Source organism: Hyla sarda, chromosome 4, assembly GCF_029499605.1.
Source record: "Hyla sarda isolate aHylSar1 chromosome 4, aHylSar1.hap1, whole genome shotgun sequence".
Lineage (NCBI taxonomy): Eukaryota > Metazoa > Chordata > Amphibia > Anura > Hylidae > Hyla > Hyla sarda.
This window is the reverse complement of record NC_079192.1, coordinates 218874838-218891341: the sequence shown is the minus strand read 5'-3', so window position 1 is coordinate 218891341 and position 16504 is coordinate 218874838. Positions and strand designations below refer to the sequence as shown.

The following is a 16504-nucleotide window of genomic DNA, read 5'->3' as shown; positions in this document are numbered from 1 at the left end:
CCGGCGGAGAGGAACTACTCCATCGGGGATCGAGAGCTTCTAGCCATTAAATTAGCACTTGAGGAATGGAGGCATCTGCTGGAGGGATCAAGATTTCCAGTTATTATTTACACCGATCACAAAAACCTCTCCTACCTCCAGTCTGCCCAACGGCTGAATCCTCGTCAGGCCAGGTGGTCTCTGTTCTTTGCCCGATTTAATTTTGAAATTCATTTTCGGCCTGCCGATAAGAACATTAGGGCCGATGCTCTCTCTCGTTCCTCAGATGCTTCCGAAGTTGAACTCTCTCCTCAACACATCATTCCTCCTGACTGCCTGATTTCCACTTCTCCAGCCTCCATCAGGCAAACTCCTCCAGGAAAGACCTTTGTTTCTCCACGCCAACGCCTCGGAATCCTCAAATGGGGTCACTCCTCCCATCTCGCAGGTCATGCGGGCATCAAGAAATCTGTGCAACTCATCTCTCGCTTCTATTGGTGGCCGACTCTAGAGACTGATGTGGTGGACTTTGTGCGAGCCTGCACTATCTGTGCCCGGGATAAGACTCCTCGCCAGAAGCCCGCTGGTTTTCTTCATCCTCTGCCTGTCCCCGAACAGCCTTGGTCTCTGATTGGTATGGATTTTATTACTGACTTACCCCCATCCCATGGCAACACTGTTATTTGGGTGGTCGTTGATCGATTCTCCAAAATGGCACATTTCATCCCTCTTCCTGGTCTTCCTTCAGCGCCTCAGTTGGCTAAACAATTTTTTGTACACATTTTTCGTCTTCACGGGTTGCCTACGCAGATCGTCTCGGATAGAGGCGTCCAATTCGTGTCTAAATTCTGGAGGGCTCTCTGTAAACAACTCAAGATTAAATTAAATTTTTCTTCTGCATATCATCCTCAATCCAATGGACAAGTAGAAAGAATTAACCAGGTCTTGGGTGATTATTTACGACATTTTGTTTCCTCCCGCCAGGATGACTGGGCAGATCTTCTACCTTGGGCCGAATTCTCGTATAATTTCAGAGTCTCTGAATCTTCCTCCAAATCCCCATTTTTCGTGGTGTACGGCCGTCACCCTCTTCCTCCCCTCCCTACCCCCTTGCCCTCTGGTCTGCCCGCTGTGGATGAAATTTCTCGTGATCTTTCCATCATATGGAGAGAGACCCAAAATTCTCTCTTACAGGCTTCTTCACGCATGAAGAGATTCGCGGATAAGAAAAGAAGAGCTCCTCCCATTTTTTCCCCTGGAGACAAGGTATGGCTCTCCGCTAAATATGTCCGCTTCCGTGTCCCTAGCTATAAGTTGGGACCACGCTATCTTGGTCCTTTCAAAATTTTGCGCCAGATTAATCCTGTCTCTTACAAACTTCTTCTTCCTCCTTCTCTTCGTATTCCTAATGCCTTTCACGTTTCTCTTCTTAAACCACTTATCATTAACCGTTTCTCTCCCAAATCTGTTCCTCCCACTCCTGTCTCCGGCTCCTCGGACATCTTCTCCGTCAAAGAGATTTTAGCATCAAAAAAGGTCAGAGGGAAAACCTTCTTTTTAGTGGATTGGGAGGGTTGTGGTCCAGAAGAGAGGTCCTGGGAACCTGAGGACAATATCCTGGACAAAAGTCTGGTCCTCAGGTTCTCAGGCTCCAAGAAGAGGGGGAGACCCAAGGGGGGGGGTACTGTTACGCCGAGCGCTCCGGGTCCCCGCTCCTCCCCGGAGCGCTCGCTACACTCTCCTCACTGCAGCGCTCCGGTCAGTTCCACTGACCCGGGGCGCTGCGATACCGCCTCCAGCCGGGATGCGATTCGCGATGCGGGTAGCGCCCGCTCGCGATGCGCACCCCGGCTCCCGTACCTGACTCGCTCTCCGTCAGTCCTGTCCCGGCGCGCGCGGCCCCGCTCCCTAGGGCGCGCGCGCGCCGGGTCTTTGCGATTTAAAGGGCCACTGCGCCGCTGATTGGCGCAGTGGTTCCAATTAGTGTTATCACCTGTGCACTTCCCTATATCACCTCACTTCCCCTTCACTCCCTCGCCGGATCTTGTTGCCATCGTGCCAGTGAAAGCGTTTCCTTGTGTGTTCCTAGCCTGTGTTCCAGACCTCCTGCCGTTGCCCCTGACTACGATCCTTGCTGCCTGCCCCGACCTTCTGCTACGTCCGACCTTGCTTCTGTCTACTCCCTTGTACCGCGCCTATCTTCAGCAGCCAGAGAGGTTGAGCCGTTGCTAGTGGATACGACCTGGTCACTACCGCCGCAGCAAGACCATCCCGCTTTGCGGCGGGCTCTGGTGAAAACCAGTAGTGACTTAGAACCGATCCACTAGCACGGTCCACGCCAATCCCTCTCTGGCACAGAGGATCCACTACCTGCCAGCCGGCATCGTGACAACAGGTCAGAATATTCAAGAAAACCATAAGTTATAAAGATATACAATGTGACTATACTCATCGTACATTTATTGATGGAGAAGTACTGGTTTGGTGTATCGATGCTGTAGTACAATGTGCTTATAAAACCAACATCATCTGGATCAACCGCAGTTATTGTGGTGACTATAGTCCCTGGGTTCTGTTCCTCAGGAATAGTAAATGTTGTTGTTGACCTAAAATAAATAAAATACATTTAAATTTTTTTTAAAACACTTGTGAATAAAGGGGTTTTTCCAGGACTTTGCTATTGATAGTCTATAATTAGGTGTCCATCACCCCAACCACTCAAGGTGATTAAATGGGCTCTGGTATTCAGGTTAGAGGTGTGGCATCTTTATTGACAGGTACATTGCCATACATTTTGTAGCTGGGCCAAGTACTGTATGTAGTCATATTCACTAATAGGACGGAATTGTGGAAAGCTGCTGTACCAGGCACAGTTGTTACAAAATGTATGCTGATGCGTCTGGTAAACAATAAAGAAGCTGCAGCACCCATTGAACCATCACAAACCCTTAAATCAGTTGATCGGGTGACACGAGTCAGACTCCAATCTGATATTGGTAGCCTATCCTAAGTGTAAGCTATGAATATTTAAGTTCCGGTAAACCCCTTCAACAATAATCTTTTATCATGGTATTACTATATACATCTAATGTACGTTGTAGAATAGTGGCTCAGATTTAATAATGGTGTTTGAAAGCTAGACAGTGTAAACTGGAACTAGAGAATAAAGCAAATGTATTGCAGTGACTGTTTCATATACTCTGCACAGTCTCAGGCTGTCTAGTTTCATTTTTAGAACTCTCTCCCTTTTATGCCTAATTTGTGACACATCTTGGCACAGCAAGTCATAACACACTTGTTTTAGAAGAGTATGCCACACACTGGGCCCAGAAGAACCAAATTGGTACAATTTATGCCAAGATTGAGCAAAATCCAGTTCAATAAATCTGGGCCATTATCTAGAGTGTTATTTGAAGTATGTAGAAAGTCATTGTCCATCTCCAAACCTCTCATATCCCCACACAAAACCTAATTTTATATATCTATAATGTTACCATAGTAATGATACATTACACCAAAACTTAAAAATGGCACAGTTGTAAATACTCTAAAAGCAGCAATCAATGTTTTTGTGTATTTTTTTTTTAATAACACCCAATGACTACATAATAAAGGGGAGGTTGTGAGATTACAAGCACTTCATAGGTGTAGGGGTAATAGGTGTAGGGGTGTCATAAAGACATATCCATTGTGGTTAGCCATTGTTTTGACATCTCTGTAATAATGCCAGGATGGAATAGACTGCAATGTAATGATGCATTATCACTGCTAGGAAGTGAAGGAAGAGATCCAGCACAGGGTAGAATCCATTAATAATTCACTTTCTTCCATAATAATCAATGATAATGGTGTATTCCAAATCCTGAATTTGAGTTTATATGAAGATGTTGGCATCAGATGTGTCAATAACACTACCTATCATAAGGAGACAACTGTTAAAGGGGTACTCCGTTGGCAAACTTTTTTTTTTTTACTGGTGCCAGAAAGATAAACAGATTTGTAAATTACTTCTATTAACCTGTTAAGGACGGCGGGCTTATCCATATGCCTCCGTTTTAAAGCCCTTAAGGACTGAGGGCGTATGGATACGCCCGTGGGAATTCCGGTCCTGCCACTAGCCGTTTGAGGACTGGACTGGGATGCCTGCTGTCCTGAGACCCCCCCCCATGTCGGCGATCGGAGAAAATCGCTTGTCAATTCAGACATGCAATTTTCTCCTATTCCGGGCTGATCGGGTCTCTGGTGACCTGATCACCAGGAAAATAGGGATGATCGGAGCTGTCAGTGACAGCCCCGATAATCCTGAGGGATGGGAGCGAGGTCGCAGTGCTCCGATCTTCTCCTATCCCCTGCCATTAGTCAGAACTGAGTTCTGACCAATGGCAGTGCACGACAGGGGGTTGCCATGGAAACCCCCGTTCTGCCCACCCCTGGATGTCGGGCAGAATGGGGGGAGGAGATGCCATGGGGACAGCAGATCATCACTGGAGACTGTGGAGCTCAGCAGCGCAGGTAGGGAAGCGACGGTGGGGGGGGGGGGAGGAAGGGGCAGTAAGCGATATTTACTGCTGCCCTTCCTAGTGGTTGCCAAACTGCATGCTGGGAGTTGTAGTTTTGCAACATCTGGAGGGTCACCGTTTGGAGACCACTATTACAGTGGCCCTCCAGATGTTGCCAAACTACAACTCTCAGCATGCCTAGACTGCCCAGGCATGCTGGGAGTTGTAGTTCTGTAACATTTGTCCCTTTAGATTTTGCAATTTTCATGAAAATTTTGAAAATTGCTGCTATACTTTGAAGCCCTCTAATTTTTTATAAAAGTAAAAATATGTCTATTGACTATGATGTCTCTGATGCCAACATAAAGTGGACATATTGTATTTGTGAATCAATATAAAATGTATTTGAAATATCAATTGTCATTACAAGCAGAGAGCTTCAAAGTTAGAAAAATACAAAATTTTCAAAATTTTCATGAAATTTTGGGATTTTTCACCAAGAAATTATACAAGTATCGACACAAATTTACCACCAAAATAAAGTAGAATATGTCACGAAAAAAACAATCTCAGAATCAGAATAAAAGCATCTTAGAGTTATTAATGCTTAAAGTGACGGTGGTCAGAATTGTGACAAAGGGCTCAGTCCTTAAGGTGAAAAAGGGCTCAGTCCTTAAGGGGTTAAAAATCTTAATCCTTCCAGTACTTATTAGCTGCTGAATACTACAGAGGAAATTCTTTTCTTTTTGGAACACAGTGCTCTAGGTGTCAGCAGAGAGCAGTGTAGACAAGACAAAAAAGAAATTCAAAAAGAAAAGAATTTTCTCTGTAGCATACAGCTGCTAATAAGTACTGGAAAGATTAAGATTTTTAAATAGAAGTAATCTGTTTAACTTTCCGACACCAGTTCATTAAAAAAATAAATAAAAAAAAGTTTTCCACTGGAGTACCTCTCTAAGTCCAGGGTCAATGCATCTGTCTCCCATGAGATTTTGGAGCACTTCATACTTCCTTTCCTTTTAAGTTGCATTAATGAAATACAATGGACTTTTGCACGATATTCAAATTTTTCCAGTTGCACCTGTATTTAGTATGACTAAGGGTGGTATACACCAGTGACTCTGTAATGTATTACTTATGTAGATTTTTATGTCATAAAGGGACACTGCATTCATCTTGCCCTGGATCTCTCCTTCTTTCAAGTGTTTACTCTGGGTGCTGCCCCCCATCATCCGTTACATAGGGGAGACTAAAGTCAGGTGAGGGAAGGTCATTTTTTGCAGTTTTCTTATAGCCTGTCCACAGAATCATAACATCACAGGAATGAAATGTGTCAGCGGTAGGATGGATTTCAGCATACGTACATGGTGAAGTATGGAGTTTCATCGTTGATGTTTGTTATCATGACAACCAAACTTCCATTTACTGTTAATCCTCCTGAATCCATTACTTCCACAGTAAGTGAATAACTAGTGACAAAAATATATACTATTAGTGCTATACAGTGTTTGACATAGCTAACTGTCACAATTATTTGTATTCCAAATTCACCAGTCTGAGATTTTCTAACTTAAAGGGAACTTGTCATCACTTTCATTTTGCCACGGGCAGCATGAAACAAGGACAGGCTCCATTAGTACAAAGGTGTATTATTCACTCTGAAATGCTTCTGCAGTTATAAAACCTGCAAGGTAGCAGGCTCCAAGTAATCAGGGCAGTTGATATAAGAAGAAGATATCTATAAATTAGGTTAGCGGGTGGACCACCTCAATGACTCAGAGGGCTATAGCTATTTCTTCATATTCAGCTTTCAGCTTTAGACCAAATTTACAAGTACATTATCTTTGACAGTAATAGACTATGTTCCCAATTAGTTTTTTTAGCATGTATTTTTACTGTACTTTTCTTTTTTTTTAATAGACCAGCATAAGTGATCATCTAGTCCAAGCATATTGCTCAGGCGTCAGCATCAGAAATGTAGGACACAGATTGGCCCCACTGAAATCTACATAAAAAATGTGGTCCAAAGGTCAAAATATGAGGCATAAATCTGAGACTACCCTTGTAGTTACTAGAGTATATACTGCAGAAAAATATGCTAGGTGAACAAACCCTTAAATGTACAAAAATTTGCTCATAGTATGTCTGTGTCAAACTGGCTTTAGATTGCAGCTTTTCACTTATTTATGCAAACCGGTGTACGATTTTGAATATTCCCTGTGCCTCTGTGCTTCGTGGTCTCCAGAGTTCATTTCCTTAGGACAGTAGTTTTTATTCAATATTTTTGAGTTACAGGGACTGTAATGTTACTTGTAGTTTGAGATAGATTTCTCCAACATAGAAGTAACACATATGCAGTTGAATATCAGCCTTGTTTTGACCTTATGGACACAGCCAATTTTCATTTAGCAATTTTTTTTTCTTCCTCAGTTAATATCCATAACTCTTTCTATTTTTTACTTACAGGGCCACTTTAGTACTTGGTTTATGTGAGATCAATTGTACTTTGTAATGACATCATTCATTTTACAACAAAATCTACGGTGAGGCTCCAAATAAATTATTAGTGAGGCAAAATTGAATTGAAAAAAGCAATATTGCTAAAAACATTTTTTTTAGGGGGGGGGGGGGGGTAATGCAGTGCTCTTTAAAGGAGAACTCCAGAACATAAAAATTGTCCCCCATAGTGCCGGCAGTAAAAAAATAAAGATGTACATACCGTCCTCCGCTCCCCCGGGGCCTCCGGTAACCGTCTCCGGTCTCCGCCGCGATCCACTTCCTGGTTGCCGGTGGTCGGATGAGTCATACTGTGCTCAGCCAATCACCGGCCGCAGTGAAGTCCCGACTCGTCCGACGATAGGCTGAGTGGCAGTGTGACGTTTCCGGCCCCGGCCGCAGGTGCCGATGTAGTGAAGAATTTTGTGTCCTGAAGCATTTTCACACTGCCGCTCTGCCTATCGCCGGCCGAATCTGACTTTGTTGCAGCTGGTGATTGGCTGAGTGCAGTATGACTCATCCGACCACTGGCAACCAGGAAGTGGATCGCGGCGGAGACCGGAGTCGGTTATCGGAGGCTCCGGGGGAGCGGAGGAAGGTGGAAGGTATGTGCATCTTTATTTTTTTACTGCCAGCAGTATGGGCCACAATTTTTATATTCCGGAGTTCTCCTTTAAGGTTTAAATGATTAGTTATCTTTATTCTGAAGGGTAAAACAAATGCAATGATATGTAGGTTTTATTTTATTTTAATAAAAAATATATAACTTTACATTATTTTATTTGAAGAATTGGAAAAGGGTCGTGATTTAAACTTTTACTTTGAAAGGGGCTTATTCAAGTGTATACATTTTTTGCGCTATTTTTAGTCCCCCTAAGTGATTATTTCATGCAGTCTTTTGATTACATACACTGTTAAATGCTATGCTATAGGCATTGCATTGATCATTGTTATTAGCGTTCCACCTATACAGACTGCTAAGGCTGCCTGTATAATTGGATCACTGACTGGATGGCACAGGGGCAGGTATAAGACCCTCTTGCCATCATTTTAGCTATTAAGACCCCAATATTACCCTTTGGAGCTCCTTTGCTCTCTACAAAGGCAGTTAATGCAACATGACATAAGATCCGCAGTTGGAAAAATATTTTACTGCATGATCTGTATCTTCATTAAGCTCAAATGGAAATTTCTCAATTTTTTTCATATAAAAAGATTTGTTACATTTGTTAAGTAAGTGTTAAAGTATTAAACCTGTTTTGAACACTTAAAACTTGAACAGTATGAGACATGCATTCAGTGACTAGGATTTAATGTTGTATTAACATAGTATACAGTGGTGGCAAGTTATCAATCCCTTCTCTAGGAAGAGTTCAATTCTAAATTCTAGTGTTCTTATGTAGTGCCTTAATTAAAAAAAATTGTTTACCTGTGTGGATCAGTCTCATAATCAAATATTTTTGTAGACTGTATTACACCAGTTGTAGAGACTTTAAATGGAGCTAAAGTTGGTGTCAGAGCGAACTGCAAAATATAAGTTGTCATTGTCATACTTGTTATATTATGCTTTACAAAATCAAATAACATTATTTACATGAACCATGTGGAAGGGATTTTTGGACAGCAGCAGGCACAGTTTCTAAAAAAGAGTGCATACACAATTTTTTTGCCACTAAACTCCAGTAAAGTACCAGATTCCCCACAGACCCTATTCAAGTGAAAGGGGTACGTCGGGATCCAGCAGTGCCCGTTGTACTCTGACCCGTTTCAGGGTCCGTTTTGTGCAGGAAAAAAAACATACTCTGAACAGGACTGATGAAGACGCCAATGTGAACTTAGCCTGAGCTGGGGCAAGAAGATAGTGATGCAGCCCTGTGAGAGGGAAGGAAGGGGGTACTTCATGGGGAATATTTGAAGGGAAAAAAACAGCTAGAGCAAGATAATGCAAGGTGGTAAGCTCTACTGGTGCTGGCCATTGCAGAATCTGTATCAGAGGTAACTTACAAGAACCTGGCAACTGAGAAAGGAAGGATTGAGCCAAGGCACAACTTTCCAGCTCCTGTATGGCCATTAAAGAGGATCCTGCTGTGATGGATGTATTTATATATATATATATATATATATATATATATACACACATATATATATATATATAAACCAGAACAGGGCACAGCACTCCAAAAACAACTGTGATTTATTTTCTCATGTAGGCATTACAACATTTCAACTCCTCCTGGGGCCATTTTCAAGCATGCATGCTTGAAAATGGCTCCAGGAGGAGTTGAAACGTTGTAATGCCTACATGAGAAAATAAATCACAGTTGTTTTTGGAGTGCTGTACCCTGTTCTGGTTTTTGTACATGGATGGACTTTGATCAAGTCTCTTTGAGCGCTGGCACCAGCCTTACCTTCAATGGATAAGTAGTGCTGCATTTTCTTTTTGGTTTTATATATATATATATATACAATATAAAAGTACTATTTGACAAGGTCCATCCCCCACGCTGCGCTGCTCCTTGTTTCCCCCCCCCCCCCCCCCCATCCACCGTGTAAGGAATTTTGTGTTCTAGCCAACGCCTAAAAGCATTAGACTCATCTGACCTTGCCACAACAATCAGCACCATGGGTTCTTCTAAGCAGTTGTCTAGAAATCTGAAACTGAAAATAGTTGACGCTCACAAAGCTGGAGAAGGCTATAAGAAGATAGCAAAACGTTTTCAGATGTCAATATCCTCTGTTTGGAGTGTAATTAAGAAATGGCAGTCATCAGGAACGGTGGAAGTTAAAGAAAGATCTGGAAGACCTAGAAAAATATCAGACAGAACACCTTGCAGGTTTGACTGCACAATCCCTCCAGAAAGATCTGGCAGACACTGGAGTTGTGGTACACTATTCCACTATAAAGAGATACTTGTACAAATATGGTCTTCATGGAAGAGTCATCAGAAGAAAACCTCTGCTACGTCCTCACCACAAAAATCAGCATTTGAACTTTGCAAATGAACATATAGACAAGCCTGATGCATTTTGGAAACAAGGTCTGTGGACCGATGAGGTTAAAATTGAACTTTTTGGCCGGAATGAGCAAAGGTACATTTGGAGAAGAAGGGGAACAGAATTTAATGAAACGAACCTCTGTCCAACTGTTAAGCATGGGGGTGGATCAATCATGCTTTGGGGTTGTATTGCAGCCAGTGGCACAGGGAACATCTCACGAGTAGAAGGAAAAATGGATTCAATAAAATGTCAGCAAATTTTGGATGCTAACTTGATGCCATCTGTCAAAAAGCTGAAGTTAAAGAGAGGATGGCTTCTACAAATGGATAATGATCCTAAACACACCTCGAAATCCACGGGGGGATTACATCAAGAGCCGTAAACTGAAGGTTTTGCCATGGCCTTCACAATCTCCCAATCTCCTGACCTCAACATAATGGAAACTCTATGGATAGACCTTAAAAGAGCAGTGTGTGACAGACAGTCCAGAAATCTCAAAGAACTGGAAGACTTTTGCAAGGAAGAATGGGCAAAGATACCTCAAAAAAGAATTGAAAGACTCTTGGCTGGCTACAAAAAGCGTTTACAAGCTGTGATATTTGCCAAAGGGGGCAGTACAAGATTTAACTCTGCAGGGTGCCCAAACTTTTGCAGATGCCATTTTTTAGTTTTCTGTTATCTTGAAAGTGTAAATGATGGAAATAAAATCTAACTTTTGTTGACATATTATAAGAATGTCTAATCTGTAATTTGATGCCTTTTGGAGATTCTTCCATCTTTCCTTGGATTCTTTATGCACATTAATACAAATTTTTACCTGGGGTGCCCAAACTTTTGATCCCCACTGTAGTACCCTCAGAAATGTCAAAACTGTGTCTGTGTTATAAACTAAGTTGCTGAGTAGGACTGCCCAATTATCTCACAAAGAATGTTCCTTAGTGGTTTTTGATATAGTAGGTTGAGTAAACAAATAACTGTATGGATTGTGTTGTCGAGAAAGCTGACGAGTTAGTCCAAAAGTTAATGATATAATTTAATATATAATAATGATACAAGTGATAAGACAAATAAAAGAGGAGCAGATTGTTGTTAGCAGCGGAATAGGGTTAGGTAGAGAAAAAGGAGGAGTGATTAGGATACCAGAGAAACAAAATGGAGACTCAAGGTTTTTATGAATACTAGAGAAACAAAATGGAGACTCAAGGTTTTGATGGAAAAGCATGTGGTGAGTGAAGAATGGACTATGGATATTAAGGCAGTTGAAAGTTTAAAATATACTGATGGTTGATGAACAGTATTCCTATACAACAGTGTGATATACAGTATTCATATACAGCAGTGTTATGCTTGAGAGCAAATTATGATTTGATTTAGTTATATTGTAGTCATCTGAATTGTTATAGTTAAGTCAAAAGTCAAGGGAGATGTTGTTGGCTAAAATTATAATCAAAATAATTAGGCAATGAAATTAACACTGATGTACAGACGTACTTTTTTGGTAGCCTGTTGATGGGATGTCAAATAGAGAGCCTTTGTTTCAGGGTGTGGATAGTAACTTTCAGATGTATGAGGTTCCATGAATGGAGATAGTTGTTTTTTTCCAATGGTGGGGCAAAAGTGAAGATGATGAGGAATGCTTAGTGATATGGAATGCAGAGGGCATGGTAGGTCTCTAGGAGAGCTGAGTAAAACATGGTTGAAGCTGTTTATGTGAGTTGCTTGTGTTGTAATGGATCATTTTTAGATTTGTAAAGAACAAAAGAAAATCCATGTGGTATTAATTGAACCTATTTGATGATAGTTCATTAATTTCCTAATAAGTTTTGTTTTCACAGTTGCGCAGGATGGATGCCAAAAATAAAGTGTATCAGGAAATGCGATGAATTGTCTAATTATATTATAGGAGTAACAAGAGAAGAAGTTTGGCCAAGAAAAATAAAATAAAACATATAAAAAAGTGATCACTATTTAATTGATAAGTATTACCTAAGCATTTAAAGTCAGCTAATGAATATTTTATTATAAACAATGCGCATTGAAGGTGATTTTTCCAATTGTTGAACGTGAAAGAGCTCTGTATATTTTTTATTATTTTACATTTTTTTGTGAGATTGTGTGTTGGGCCCTATGTGTTGTACGTTGAGTATTTGTACATGTCGGTATTGTTACATGTCATGTGTGTATTATATGTCTTCTTGTAAAGAGACACAGGAATCCAGTCAGTTACTTGACATTCAAGCATTATTGATGACTGATTAAAACTGAGGGAGAGCAAAAACCCAGACTCAAAGGGGTGGTGACCAGAGACGTCGAGGAGTGGGAGGAGAAAGGTGGGGCTTATAGGGAGAATGACAGCCTCCTCTCCTGAAACACAAAGTCACATTAGACTAGAAGGATATATATATCTACTGTTTGAAATTGAGTATGTTCATAGTACATGTATACCCAATGTGATATACCTATACATTGCATTTATTTGAATAACATCAATTGTGAGTGGATAACTTTATAATGATAATTTAGTGTAATATGAAGATGCTGAAAAAAAAGACCGTTCTTTGGTAGCTTTGTTACTCTCAGATTATGATTGATTGTCTTGAATTTTTGAGGTTAAAAATTCAAGAGCTATGATAGGATATCAGAGAATCTATGGTTAATAAACCACTCTATCTGAGCTGTTGGTTCAGAAAGTAGAGTTGAAGATATTCACTGAGATGTGTAAGATATCTAAAGGTAAGACATAATAAGTACAGGTACACTTTTATATTACTGCCCACAAGTATGGGCCCATTGGAGTAAAGGTTTTCTTGATTACTTTGGCAAAATAATCAAATGTAGAATCTGTAGTTTGTAGTTTATGTCTTCAAACTGCTAGAGCTATCAGTGAAGGTGGCCATCATGAAAATTCAGACCCAGAAGGAGACAACCCCAGAAGCCAAGGGGACTGGATGGTGGAGAAGGCTGCCAAGACTGCTGTGCTCCTGTCCTACAACAATTATGGTACAGAGTGTACAGGTGGATGGGAAGTGTGGATCTGTCTGGTTAGGTCTCTTGCAGGAACCAGCAATGCATGCTGAGAGAGACCAATGGAAGGAGAAAGAGGTGGTACAGGGCAAAGACGGCATCTGGAGAGTTGGTAAGAAACTGTGTGTGCCAACAGTCTTGTACCCCATGGTAACATATATGGCCCCATACATTAAGCAGAAGGGTGCTATGTGTGTAGTAATGTCCGTACACTGGGTGGCCTCAGTATTCAACAATGCAGAAAGAAGTTTTCTACAGACTTCATTATTTGCATCTGTTATGACCTAAGTAAAACATTAAAGGTACCAACACATTCCATAATCATCTCACCTGTTTCAGAGACTATGAGTAGACTTCATTTAACTGCCTAAGGTGGATCAATAGGAGTATGTCCTTGTCTGACTGTACTGACTCCCTAACCATAGATACAGTAAAGAATACAACTAGGAGCCTTGTATAATGGGTGTGGTGATATGAAATTCCTGAGATTCAGGTTCTGTAATTGTTAGCCATTTCCTTAAACCCATGATTGTGTGTCAGGAAACAAGTGAGGAAAGAGACGTCTAGATATGATGATCCCGAAAAGATGTATCTAACCGCTGTAGAGATGAAGCTAGATGAGTATGCACCGGATTGTTAGGATGTGACATTGTAACAGGAGAATCAGTGGGTGAACATTAGTGTCCTGTACAAATAGCGGGATGGAATAAGCATCTTAGTGGGTGATAATGTTATAAGGAAAAGGAATACTTTGTGAATATATAGAATGGATAGGCCTAGCCAGTGGGATGAGTATATGTTAACTACCATGAGGTATGGGATACTGAAAGATAAGAAGCTCAGAACCCGATTACAAGGGAATTGGACTAGGGAATGCACATCAAATTTGGACTTTGAGACTACTGATGAAGCCTATACCCCATTACAGAGCCTCAATACCATCTATAAAACCAGTAAACCATAGAAACAGCATCTGACTCCATGTGTGTAAAGTTTGAGGCTAAGGGGGTCCATGGACAAGCCATGCGTCATCTAAAGTGCAGTGAAGCGTTTGAGAAAACACATTGGGGCAGATGAGGTAGGATGATAAAAATTAGGGAAAGGTAAAATAGTCATTTTAAGGGGGATTGTGATGGATGTATAAAAAAAAAAATATATATATATATATATATATATATATATACACACACAATATAAAGGGACTATTTGACAAGGCCCGTCCCCTACACTGCTCTGCTCCTTGTTTTCCCCCCATCCACAGTGTAAGGAATTTCCTGTTCTATCCAATGCCTAAAAGCCTTTCCAAAAAATCTGACAGAAAGAGCTTATGTTATGTGGTATGCCAAGGCTATACACACTCCCTAGTGAGGGCAGGAACTTATGCTAATTGCAATGTCTATATAAATGGATGTATGCCAAATAAACAGTTAGAAGTATGTTACCACTCACAATGCATCTGTGTGATTTACTTATGTGCATGCACTCTGATAAAGAAATAACGAATTAGGACGGGGGTCAGATAGTTACTAGGTCACTGATAAAATCCATATCATTGCCTCCCACTCCCCCTGTGAAATTCCTTCTAATTGCTGCTGCTCCATGTTGGGAGCCTAAATAAAGCCAGGTCAGAAGTGTGTAACACTCACATTTCAGAAGACAGGAACCCCGGTGAATGTGGATCCGCTAGACCTGTGTGGCAGATGACTCGGACTGTACCAGGGAGCGGAGTCTAAGGTGCCGCTGGTTTTCACCAGAGCTCGTCGCAAAGCGGGGTGGACTTGCTGAGGCAGGCAGCAACCAGGTTGCTACCCCGGGCATGGCTCGACCACACAGGCGGCTGAGGAGATGCGAGGCACAGGAGGGATAAGACAGCTCGTTGTCAGGATAGCAGAAGGTCAGGGCAGGCGGCACAGTAGCGTAGTCAGGAACATAGCAAAAGGTCAGTAGGCAGGCGGCAAGGAGCAAGGTCAGTTCACGGAGCAAAGAATCATATACATGGCAAGCAATAACAGGAATGCTTTCTCTCAGGCTCAAGCAACAAAGATCCGGCAGGGAAGTGAGGAGGGTGGAGGAAATTATCAAAGAGCCACAGGTGAATTACACTAATGACAATGTAGCAAGGTGTATACACTGGCACCACCAGACAAATAGATTTCCTGCCGTGATCAACTACCAAGTTTTGAGCACCTGTATGCACAGACTGATGAAGTGCGGTCAAGCTTGATACGGACCGTTGCCCGAGGTTCCCCCGAAGCAACCGCCCACCCTCCCAACCCTCTTACCGCTTACCCCAAAATGAATCAATAAAGAAAATGAAGGCATCTTAAACATGGTATGTGCTCCATTTTTTCTTCATACCTTTTGAAGTTGAATTACACTAATGAGCACACTGGCTTTTTAAATCTTAAAGCTCTGGCACACATGCGTCCTAAGGCACAGGGACACGTGCGCCGAAGCAGAGAGGCAGAGGTGGGGGCAGGAGAAGCACCAGGTGAGTGACGAACTGGGGCTCGCACGTGGGCACATCCCACCGGCAGCAGCAAGTAATAGAACCATGCGCTCGTGGCCAGCGTGTGCGGCCGGAGCGCATAACGTAAAAAAGTGTGGGTATCCTGGCTGGTTAAGCTGTGGTTGGACAGTGACATAATCGCAGGGGTTCGATGAGTTATAATGGATGCCAAAGTTCCTCTTACCTGCCTCCCAGTAACTCCGTCGATCTCCTCCTCTTGTCTGCCTTCTAGCAGAACAGAGAAGTAGATCTAAAAGACCAGAGAAGCCTATGCAGAGAACTGATCAGTAATAGCAATCTAATGATTGCTATAGATATTCCCATATGGGTATTTATTTTTAAATGTGGAGAAGCCACTACCTCAATAAAAATTAAAATCCTCCTTTTTCCCATTTTCCAAAAAAAGTGTAAAATAAATAATAAGGTAAACACATGTTGTATCGCTGTATGTGTAAATGTCCAAACTCTTAACCCCTTAAGAACCCGGGGTTTTTCCGTTTTTGCATTTTCGTTTTTTCCTCCTTACCTTTAAAAAATCATAACTCTTTAAATTTTACACCTAAAAATCCATATGAGGGCTTATTTTTTGCGCCACCAATTCTACTTTGTAATGACGTCAGTCATTTTACCCAAAAAATCTACGGCAAAACGGAAAAAAAAATAATTGTGAGACAAAATTGAAAAAAAAAAATGCCATTTTGTATATTTGGGGGCTTCCGTTACTACACAGTACATTTTTTGGTAAAAATGATGCCTTATCTTTATTTTGTAGGTCCATACGATTAAAATGATACCCTACTTATATAGGTTTAATTTTGTCGTACCTCTGGAAAAAATCATAACTACATGCAGGAAAATTTATACGTTTAAAATTGTCATATTGTGACCCCTATAACTTTTTAAATTTTTCTGCGTATGGGGCGGTATGAGGGCTCATTTTTTGATCTGAAGTTTTTAGCGACATCATTTTTGCATTGATAGGACTTATTGATCTAAAAAG

The 16504-nt window shown here is 41.4% G+C and overlaps 1 protein-coding gene across 1 annotated transcript in view; it reads right to left on the bottom strand.

Moving 5' to 3' along the window:
- CDHR3 (cadherin related family member 3) overlaps window positions 1-16504 on the bottom strand; it is a 109344-nt gene that overhangs the window by 41418 nt on the left and 51422 nt on the right. The window contains exons 6-8 of the mRNA XM_056569857.1: window positions 8404-8498; window positions 5843-5947; window positions 2437-2585 (exon numbers count right to left, since the gene is read on the bottom strand). Of these exons, the coding sequence (XP_056425832.1) occupies window positions 2437-2585; window positions 5843-5947; window positions 8404-8498 (349 nt within the window). The remainder of the gene's footprint in view (window positions 1-2436; window positions 2586-5842; window positions 5948-8403; window positions 8499-16504) is intronic.